We start from the raw sequence: 11900 nt of genomic DNA on the forward strand, positions 1-11900 counted from the left end.
ACCGCCCCTATTCAACAAATCTCGGTCCGTCCTTAGAAGGACGCGGCCTTCCAAGGATGCAGCCCCTGAATTGGGACACAACTACTGTATCAGCTCACAGCAGGCACATACTGTGCAGTAATTATAATGTTTTGTAGAAAAATTAAAACCACAACAATTATGTGTATTCGCACAAATGCTCCCAAATATATTTTGAGGTCTCACAGATTAAATTTCGGGAGCATATGCGACCAAAATGGGTCATATGCGACCAAAACGAGTCTTGGATGACATGAGCTCCATGAAGGTTGTGACAGAATCAGCAATGAGATAACGCTTATTGACAGTTTTCTTATCACTCACAGTTTTGGAACATACTGAAATCTCAAAAAAAAGACACAATAATGGTCAGATATGGCAACATCTACAATATCTGTCTGGCTGACGGTTAAGCCACATGATTAAGACATATTCAAAGTCAAGTAAATCATAGAAAGCAGTTTTCCAAAATCATCAAGAAAGCCTTTTTTTATAGGAGGATGATAGAGAGCTAATAAAATAACAGAATGTTCACTCTTCAGATATTCTTCTATTGAAATGATTCAAAATCCACCAGAAAAATATGCTGACAGACAGCATATCAGAACAGGCAACTCTACCACCCTTCTTATTAAGTCTAGGGACACTGAAATATCTCAAATCTGGTGGAGATGTTTCATTTAGGACAAAGTTATGATTACTGTCGAGCCATGTTTCTGTAAGGAAGATGATGTCTAGACTGATGATTAGAAATTACATTAGAGCCTGCATACTGAGTATTAGTAGACTGTTGGGTTAGTGGTAGGTGTTTTAGGGGTATTTCTTTCTGCGTTACAAATATTATTAAATTATCACAGAAATAATAGGATAAAAGTTTCCAGTTCGCATATAAATACTGATGTCTACGATCAAAATAGGACAAACAGCTTTTGAAAGTTTACTTGACAAAAATAATTTTACCGATTATATTGTTTCGGTGACTATTATTCATTCAAGAGATTCATTCAAAAATACTGATTCATCCAGTCATGAAACAAGAGTCATTGAATCATTAAAACATAGTTAATTCAAATCAGTTAAACACTTTTAAATAGACTGCAGCATTTCATATTTTGTCAGAACCTCCAATAAATTGTTTAGTTAGCATTCAGAATCGTGGGAGAACTGAATTTTACTGAGGGGGTTAGGAAGGTGAGATAGTAAAAATTAAGATTGTTATGGCTGTCTTTTTTGTCAATTCAGTTGTTTAATTTCTATAGGTTTTGTAACATTCTAAAAGCGCTTTATTCAACAGATAGGCATAAAATTGGCAATTGTAAATACTACATACAACAGTGCAACAATAATAAATACTAAAGTAATTGATACTAAAGTACTTTTAAAAGCAAGTACTTTTACTAAAGTAAAAATCTGCCTTTACAACTTTCTCTTGTAGTGGAGTCATATTTGACCGGTGGTATCTGTACTTTCACTCAAGTAATAAAAGTTGTGTACTTTGTCCACCTCTGCGTTTTAGACCAAACATATTATACAAGGTCAAACCCACCCTTTCTCTAAGCTTTAGACTTCTCTCTGTTCCTTAGTAAAAGTTTGTCTCAACAACTATGTGAATAGGTTTTAAGAGGAAACTATTACCTCAGAACTGCTATTTAGGAGAACTCTTAGTGGTAAAATAAAGTATTTTGTGAATACTGGACATGACTTTCTTTCTTCTGCTGAACACAAACGAAGATATTTTGAAGAACATTGGGAACCAAACAACATAGGATCCTATTAAACTTCATTGGACAAAAAACACTGAGGCATCTATCAAAGTATCTTCTTTTATGTTCCATAGAAGAAAGGCATACAGGTTTGGAATGACATGAGGGCAAGTAAATAATGACAGAACTTCCCTTTTTAGGGTGAACTATCCCTCTAAATATTTTGTGTTAGTATTACGAAGCTAAGTACAGAAATCTTTAACTTCCTGTAATGTAGAGCAATGAAGAGTAAATATGTGTCAGACTCAAATAAATATATAAATAAATCAAACTCCACCTATGGTAAATGCCCTTCAGTGAAAAAGGAATAAGGAAGTAAACCAGTTGCCCCGCCTAGGACTCCCTCAGTGATGCTTAGCAGAGTGAGGATGAGGGACGGTATAAAGCACGGCTGCTCCATCCAGTCAGTCCAACACACTCTGAGCCTTGAGTCCAGAACCAGAGAGCCTGAGACCTGTCAACAGGTGAGAAATGCAAAAATTCTCTTTAAATTACTTATTTAATTGGAATAATAATAATAATAAAAAAAGTACTCTATGTAAAACAACTCAATGATGCTGATTGCAAATGCAAAGAATTTAGAGCAAATAATTGTACATTTAAGAGACACTTCTTATTCTAGAGTCTAGACTGATTTTTTTAATGAATTGTTAGTATTATTATTTTTTTCTTAAAACGTAAAATACGTAAAAAATTAAAACAATACATTTTGTTTAAAAATAGCAAATGTCGACACAGTATAAAAATAGCATTTTTTATAGAAAAAAAAGTATTTTATGTTTATTTAAGTTAATTTATCATATATATTTCTCTTAAATGTAGAGGAATTTATCTTAAAAAATTGAAATACACAAAACAGTGCAATTTACATAAACACAATATCTATTTATGTTCACTCTCTAATTGTCGCAATTTGTGTTTCAGAGATGAATCTTCCCCGTTTTCTTTTTGTGGTGGGGTGCTGTTGTGCCCTTTCAATGGGTGGTAAGTTTACCAATCATGCCATCAAAAATCAAACAGCTAATGATTAACAAGAACCAAATCCTATCAAAACACATGTGTTAAAATGTTTTTGGTGCATGAAATTCAGTCTTGTGCTCTTTAGACATTTAAGCTATACCTGGTTTGACAACAGTCTTCTGGAGTGTCAATTTCATATACAGTATACAGTACCAGTCAAAAGTTTGGAAACATTACTATTTTTAATGTTTTTGAAAGAAAATGCTCATCAAGCCTGCAGTAAAAAACAAACAAACAAAAAAAAACAGTAATATTATGAAATATTATTACAATTTAAAATAATGGTTCTCTTTTTTAATATATTTTAAAATGTAATTTATTTTTGTGATGCAAAGCTGAATTTTCATCAGCAAGTACTCCAGTCTTTGGTGTCTTATGATCCTTCAGAAATCATTCTAATATGATGATTTGATACTCAGTTATTATCAATGATGGAAACAGTTGTGCTGTTTAATATACTTTTTTGGAATACTTTTTTCAGGATTCATTGATGAGTAAAACGTTAACAGCATTTATTTATAAAAACAGCATTTATTCAAAATAAAAACATTTTTAACAATATAAATCGTTACCATCACCTTTTATCAATTTAACGCATCCTTGTTGAATTAAAGTACTAATTTCTTAAAAAAAAAGTTATTGTTCCCAAACTTTTGAACGGTAGTGTATATTGTTACAAAAGATTTCTATTCTAAATAAATACAGTTCTTTTTAACTTTTTATTCATCAAATAATCCTGAAAAAAGTATCTCAGGTTATAAAAAGAATATTAAGCAGCACAACTGTTTCCAACATTGATCATAAATCAGCATATTAGAATGATTTCTGAAGGATCATAAGACACCAAAGACTGGAGTACTTGCTGATGAAAATTCAGCTTTGCATCACAAAAATAAATTACATTTTAAAGTATATTAAAAAAGAGAACCATTATTTTAAATTGTAATAATATTTCATAATATTGCTTTTTTTTTTTTTTAAGGAGAAGAAAAGAAGATAACCCTAACCCTAACCCATTGACTTCCATAGTATATTTTTTTTCCTACTATGGAAGTCAATGGGACCCAAAAACTGTCTGGTTACTGATAATCTTCTAAATATATTCTTTTCTGTTCAGCAGAAGAAAGAAATTCATACAGGTTTGAAACAACATGAGTGAGGCCCCTGCTGGCCTCACTCAGAAACCAAGGAGATGAGAACTCCTATATATATATATATATATATATATAGGAGTTCTCATCTCCTTGGTTTCTGAATGAGGCCAGCAGGGGGTGCACACCTAATGCCCCAGTATAGTGAAAAGGACACTATACTGTAACAAGCACCATCCTTCAGATGAGATGTTAAACCGAAGTATTGACTCTTATCAATCATGACCTCCTGATAACTCTCTATAACTCACTCTCATTTCCACCTATGGACAATGTGTGTTGAGCGCACTGGCACCGTTGCTCTGTGGCTGCAGTCACATCATCCAAGTGGATGCTGCACACTGGTGGTGGTTGAGGAGAGACCTCTGACATGACTGTAATGTGCTTTGGGTGTACAGTAGTACAAAGCGGTATATAAATGCCTCATTCACTCATTCATTCATTGATTAGCTATTCTGTTCAGCTGTGAACCTGATTAGTCTCCTTTGTTTGCCTCACGAATTTACTCCTGTCATTGTGCGATTCATTTATCACAGCAACATTGTTACAGAAGAACATACCAAAACAGTGTTTATTTTTGTGGCATTTTCTTTTGTTTGTTTTCTCTCCATCACCATGTACTTTCCCGCTGTCCAGTTATTGTGCCTGGAGCAGAAGGACCGCTCCCTGGAGTAACACACCAGGGATTTTTTTGGAGTTGGCATGCCTAATGCACTATCTCGACTGCTCACTCTGTGTGTTCTACTTCTCCAGTCTCAGGAAGCGGTCCCGGGCACGCCTCTCAAGGAGTGGTCCTCGTGAGGATTTTGCCTTATTCGTGGAGTGGGTGCCAGTAAACAACACCTCACCACTCACCATCTGCTCTGCGGAGGATGACATCGCCACTACCCCACTCCAGCACTGCCAGAGACCAGCCATCCTTCATCTACAAGCGATTTGACAGAGTGCGGCTCGGTGCGAAGGTAGTGCTAGTGGAGCTTGAGGACTGGGAGGAAAACCCCGCCCACTACCCCATAGCTGTGGAGGAGATGTTTATGGCCTCTGCTACATTTTTAGAGGAACTTAAGGACATTTTTGAGGACTTAATGGACCTTTTGGAGAACTTATTCCCAGTCCCCCAGTATCTCCAGTATTCAATGTCTTTCCAGCACCCCCTGTACCTCCAGAATACCTGCCCAGCCTCCCTCTCCCACCTCCTCAAACAGCCTGTTCCTCAGCCCTGCCTCCGCTTATGTCCTTCAGCCCTTCTACTTCTCCCTCTTACAGGATCTGCCAAGTGTCTTCAGGCCACCAGCTCCACCAAGCCTAGAGGATCCCCTGGCTTTGGTTCCACCCTGACTCCTCCCTCCCTCGACTCCACCTGAAACCATCGGCCATACGGCTCTACCGGACTCCCTCATCCGGCAGGCTCCGCCTTGATCAGATATCGTCCTGCCTGCGCCTTCGTCTGGTTTTGCCCCCTCCCACGGCTCTGCCATCGTCCTCGGTCCCACCCGCTCTGCCTCTGTTCTCTGGTTAGCCGGCTCCACCTCGGACGCTCAGTGACACAGCTCCACCTCGCCCTCTCCAGTGCCATCGGTCTTGCGTAGGCTCATCCGCTCATTGGCTCCACCAGTCTCTCCATCTTCAGTGACTGCATCTTCATCGGTCGTCCCCAGGTTGTCCCCACATTCCATCAAGTCGTCTCCACCATGCCTTCTCCTGTCTTCGACTCCACTCTGGGGTGCCCCCTCCATCCTGGCTGTTAGCTATTCTGTTCAGCTGTGAACCTGATCATACTCTTTTGTTTGCCTCATGCATTTATACACTGAGTTTATGTCTGTTAATTTGTCTGTTCTCGTTCTACCAGTAGCTGTGTACCCTTATTCTTCTGAGTTTTCCTGCATGTTATATTAAAGCTTGTTGTAATTGTATTGTCAAGGTGTGATTCATTTATTACAGAAACATTGTTACAATTGCTCCATTTTGTAGAAAATAAACAAATCATTGTTTTAACACTAGGTGTAAGTATTTATAGACTAAGTGAAGTAAATTCATCTACCCTACAAAATAAATAAATAATAGACAGGTTTCACTAAAATTAGTCATTATTAGCCTTTCTAGGACCATATTATCATGAAATACCCTTTTCTTTTTTAGCAGAACAAGAGAGTCCTGGGAGACGTTTCATTCTGGATTCAATTGAGGAAGCAAAGAAAATAGTAGATGCTGCTTACAAGTATTCTCGTGATGAGTGAGTAAAGTTTTAAGAATATTGCTCAATATTCCTGTGCCATCATAAGTCATTGATCTATTTTATTTTTTATAAATCTCCCCTTCTTCCAGGAGCTTAGCAAGGGTGCGTGGAGATGCCATCAAGCCTTCCGACAAGCTACGTCTGCTGAAACAGCCAGCTCGAAAGACACGAGAGGCTGTGAGAGCCGCAGACTACATGGGACAAACGCTCAGACTGATCAGTGAGAAAGCCCATCATATACACAAGAGGGCCATCAATGCTACAGGTATGAGAACAAAAAACTTTGCCAAACTAGCAAAGCTCAGAAAAGATCCATCACTGACTGATGTTCCTTGTTATAAACTGTCGTTATGTGTTTTCCCCTAGATCTGCTCACTGAAGACGAGCTTAACACGATTACACGTCTGACAGGCTGTACTGCTCAAGTCCGGCCACCTTCTTGTAGGACCACACCCCACATAAACAAGTATCGAACTGCCAACAATGTCTGCAACAACGGGTCTGTCTTGCCCTCCTTATTCAGAGTAGTCTAATTCAAAGACTCAGTGTTTGTCTTGCTAAGCAACTAAATCTATCATTCCCAGGAATAACCCACTTCTTGGTGCATCCAACACCCCTTTTGCCAGCTGGTTGCCTGCTGTCTATGAGGATGACATCTCCCAGGCCAAAGGGTGGGATCCCAACAAATTGTTTAATGGTGCAGCTCTGCCCATGGTATGATGGAGATGATTATGAATAGTTCAGTGAAGTCTACTTGACAATCAACTAGGCCATCAATAAGTTAACAATGTCTGAATTCTGTCTACTTTATTGATTTCAGGCCAGACTGGTTTCCAATCAAATTCTAAGCACTGCAGATGCTGACGTAGAGAGTGATCTTGACTTTACCTCCATGCTTTCCACTTTTGGGCAATGGATTGACCACGATCTGACTTTAGCGCCCACCTCACCAAGCATTAGGTCCTTTAGCAGTGGCCTCAACTGTGACGAGAGCTGTGAGCGCTCTGAACCCTGCTTCCCAATTCCGGTCAGTCAAAGATTGTCCTTCTGTCAAAGATTGTCCCACTCTAGTTGTTTTATAATAGCTATAATTCATGCTATACTTAATGTCAAAACACAGGCTCCTCCAGGAGATCAACGCCTGCTTCCTGACTCCTGTCTCTCTTTCTTCCGTTCATCACCGGTCTGTGGTTCTGGGAAAACCGCCATGATCTTTGGTAGGGTCCCTAAAGTTCGGGAACAGATCAACGCTCGTACAGCTTTCCTAGATGCTGGACAGGTTTACGGGGCTGAGGATGGGCTAGCAAAGGAACTGCGAGACCTGACTAATGATGGTGGTCTTCTACGTGTCAATGATCAATTCCAGGACAATGGACGAGATCACCTGCCCTTCACCAATTTTCAAAGTAACATCTGTGCCACACGTAGGACAACCCTCAATGACACCACCCTAACAGAGGTGCCTTGCTTCACTGCAGGTCAGTAACTTTAACATTTTTAGAAAATCTTATGCCTTCATATGCAAGTATCAGGCATAGTTGTTATTGGTAAATCCAGCATTTAAAATGTATGTCATTCGCACAACTTGATGTTGCAAATGCTAATAAACTCTTGATGTGTGCAGGGGATGTTCGTGTTGATGAGAACATTGGTCTTACTTCATTACACGCACTTTTCTTGAGAGAGCACAATAGATTGGCTCATGCCCTCCATGTGCTCAATCCTACCTGGAGTAGTGAAACCCTCTATCAAGAGGCAAGAAAAATTGTGGGTGCCTACAACCAGGTAAAGACACTCAATGAAAAGTGTGTTAACACAAGCACATGCAGGTAAATGCGGAGTACAACATATATTTATGATCAACCTCTCCTTTCTCTTTTAGATCTTGGTGATAAAGAATTATGTGCCGATAATTGTGGGCCCTGAGGCTAACAATAAACACCTTGGACAATATCAAGGTTACAATGAAAATGTGGACCCTACCATTTCAAACGTCTTTGCCACTGCAGCTTTCCGTTTTGGCCACCTGGCCATCCAACCTATCATATTTCGTCTTGATGAAAATTACCAGAACCATCCTGAATTTCCAGGCATTCCCCTCTTCAAGGCCTTCTTCTCACCGTGGAGGGTGATATTCGAGGGTGTGTTTGTGAGGCTTGTTACAGCATACCTACAGAGACCTAAATCTGTCTTCTTTCCATCTTTATTTCTACTTTGCTTTTTGCTTAGGGGGCATCGATCCTCTGCTGCGTGGACTAATTGGTCGGCCGGCAAAATTGAATACGCAGGACCACATGATGGTGGATGCTCTTAGAGAGAGACTGTTTGCATTTACAGTCAGCATTGCTTTTGACTTGGCAGCCCTTGATATCCAAAGAGGCCGTGACCATGCATTACCAGGTAAATATTCTGGACTCATAATCAACATGCACACCAAGCCTTAATCTGAACCATGTGAAGCCAACTCAGCTTCATGGTGCATTACCACTGCATGTGTTCTCGAGAGAAGACTTACCGGTATCCATCTGTTGTTCCTCATAAGGCTATAATGCATGGCGACGGTTCTGTGGACTGTCGGCACCTCAGAATGAGCAAGAATTGGCTGTGGTGATGAACAACACTGAATTGGCTCACAGGCTGATTGAGCTTTATGGCAACCCTGAGAACATTGATATTTGGTTGGGAGGTGTTGCTGAGCCTTTTGTTCATGGTGGTCGTGTTGGTTCTCTTTTTGCCTGCCTTATCTCTAGACAATTCCAACACATTCGCGAGGGTGACAGGTAAAGATTTTTGTGTATTTAGTCCAGTGGTGTCCAATCCCTCTCCTGGAGGGCCACAATCCTCTTCCAACCCTTATTAAAAACACCTGAACCCACTAATCAAAAAAAATTACATCCCCAAGTCAAAAATTTCAAGTGACCGATAACATCTAAATCTCAATTAGTCTGACATATTATTTCTCATTGAGCCAATGTTAACAGACTATTACAACAAGAATTTCACTTGGGCCAATTGAAAAATTTAGATGTTATCGGTGACTTGAAATCTTTGATTTGGGTGGGTTATACATTTTTTACAGTGCAGGAAACTTCCAGGTAAATGCACTGTGGCAGGTTGGAGCTAAACTCTGCAGGACACTGGCCCTCCAGGAGCAAGATTGGACATCCTTGATTTAATCCATGAGACAAAAGTATGTGTTTGAGTGGTGTTAACGTCAGGTGTCACGGCTTGTTCAGGTTTTGGTGGGAGAACAAAGGAGTGTTTACCACCAAACAAAAAGCATCACTAGCCTCTGTGTCGCTGGCCCGCATCATCTGTGACAACACTGGAATCAGCAGAGTTCCCAGAGATCCTTTCCGCTTCACCAGTTCAGCCAATTTCGTTAACTGTGGGGATATCCCCGCCTTCGACCTCAACCCTTGGATTGAAACTGGTAAGGCGCTTATGTGCTATGTGGTCATACATAAATTGTCTTCCTTTGACTGCAAATTTCTGCCTAAGCTTCTTACTACCTTTTCTATGTATGCAAAATGCTTTGTCAGTGTACTTAAGTAGATTTTTATGAAATCAGTACTTTTTGTTTATTTCACTCCTTACATTTTTACACAAATATTTGTACTTTCTCCTTACATTTTCAAACCAGGCTCGTTACTTTAGTTTTAATCTCTATTTGGTTGCATCTCTAATAAATCATGACTGGCAAATGCTATGATTTGGCTCCGCACCAACGGCAAAAGGTTTCTTTTGATCAGAGTAATCAATGTGAGACTCGAGAATGTAGAAGCAAAACTACTGATCTGTTTAGGACTTCAAGTGCAGTTCAGTTTCATCTGTTAATATGCTACTATGGTTTTGTCTTTTGTTTGCTTAGTTAAGCATTAAACTGCTAACAACTGTTAGCAGTAGCACCCCATTACTATCATCATGCAAAAAAATAGGGTTGTCCATGGTTTCAGAATTTGTTATTGGTGTCTAGGATGGCCTGGATGAGTGTGATTTCCCAGCCTGAAACAACTTCTTGAGTAAAGGATGTGTACTTTTGCAATCTCTGTATAGTACAAACATATAACATCTATGCATTAACCCTCAGATACAGAGACCTTCCCAGGACCTCCGGGACCCAGAGGACCTCCGGGAGAACCTGGTAAGCAGGTCATAGATTAAACTAAAATCTAAATCAAAATATTTCTTCAACAAAGTCACCAACCTTGCTCATTGTTTTCATTTTTAAGCCAGATAACTGAACAAACCAACAGAGCCAAGATTTAAACTAAAGCAAATAAAAAAAGATATTCAATATGTTATTAATATCACTTAAAGATTTTTTTATCGTTTTCTCTAATATTTAATTTCCCCAGGTGCACAAGGTGTAGCAGGCCCATCTGGACCTCCAGGACCCCCAGGACCCCCCATTAACACTACAGGACAACATTCTGCCTTCTTTGCTTTTGTTGGCACCATCCTTCCTGCCTCTGCTAAAGTGCTTGTGTTCAGGCGGGTCCTTTACAATGGACAGAACCATTATAACAGAAAATCAGGGCTGTTCTTCTGCCAGATTCCTGGTGTATATGAATTCCAGTTCTCATGCATAGGAACTCAGACTTTGGGCACTGTGACCTTAAAGAAAAATGATGTTGTACAGCTAACTGCTGAAACAATCATCCTTAATACGCGATCATTAGCTGAAGGGAAGGTGATACTGAACCTACAGATAGGAGACCGTGTGTGGATAGAGGTTTCTCGGGGTGCTAATGCTATAGGCAGTTCCAGCTATTTTTCTGGCCATATTCTCTTCCCTGTTTGAGACTATTACTTTTAATGCATTACTATTTTCCTTTTATGTAGTTGTTGTTTTTATTTATTATAAATGCAGTTGCGTACAAATGCACATATCCTACGGATAAGAATAACCAGGGAAAAAAAGCCTATACAACGCAAACTGCTACTTTTCCATTGTCTTTTAAAACACTGATTTCTTTCTTACTTCGATTTCTAAAGTATTTGCTTCTGTTGTTTTTTATAAATAAGATGACTATGACAGTGTTAGCTATGCAAAATGAAGGGTTCTTCAGTTATACTTAATGTTGGAATTTTGAACTGTTTAAAAGCAAAACGATTCATAATTTAGGAACATTGATGTAATCGCTAATGCACCGCATGATGATAAATGTGATTTTTGTTGTCAGATTGCAACAAAAATATTCTGTAGTCCATTCTGTGACAGTTATTTATGTGCATGCTTTTAGAAAAGTGAAATAAAAAAAATAAAAAATAAATCTTCATATAGGCCTATCAATTAATTATTGGGCTCGTTCTACTTTCTAAATTGTGAGTGTGAATACACAACCGAAAGGGAAAATATTAGGCTAAATATTATTTTAAATATTAAAATTAATAAAATGCCCCCAAAATTTCAGATATGAATTGCCCTTGAATGAGTTCTTGTATATAGTGTTTATAACATAATACAGTTAAGCAATTGGCTTTTACATGAGCAAGAGTGCTATTTTCTCAAATATCATCACTATACAAATGTGATATTCATTTTATACAACAGTTCAATAAGCAATAAGTTGATTATATGAATTGACTGTTTTTAAACATGTAAGACTAGTCCCAGAAAGGGCTCTATGCTCACTGATAAAACAAAGGACCTTTCTGGAAATAAACATCTTCATAATCAATCACCTCAATATTGTCTTAATTTACATT

At 38.8% G+C, this 11900-nt stretch overlaps 1 protein-coding gene across 1 annotated transcript; it reads left to right on the forward strand.

The window, feature by feature from the left end:
- Nucleotides 1-2707: 2707 nt before the first annotated feature.
- On the forward strand, nt 2708-10992 carry LOC308683858 (eosinophil peroxidase-like; the record flags this gene model as incomplete). The annotated part of the gene is made up of 14 exons (XM_081354670.1): nt 2708-2765; nt 6092-6185; nt 6278-6453; nt 6555-6687; nt 6773-6902; nt 7009-7215; nt 7309-7666; nt 7813-7973; nt 8071-8329; nt 8418-8588; nt 8731-8968; nt 9425-9621; nt 10279-10332; nt 10547-10992. 14 exons carry the CDS (start codon nt 2708-2710, stop codon nt 10990-10992), a joined length of 2682 nt encoding a protein of 893 aa, XP_081210796.1.
- Between the last annotated feature and the right edge of the window lie 908 nt (nt 10993-11900).

Source organism: Scardinius erythrophthalmus (assembly GCF_964197995.2).
Source record: "Scardinius erythrophthalmus genome assembly, chromosome: 23".
Taxonomy (NCBI): domain Eukaryota; kingdom Metazoa; phylum Chordata; class Actinopteri; order Cypriniformes; family Leuciscidae; genus Scardinius; species Scardinius erythrophthalmus.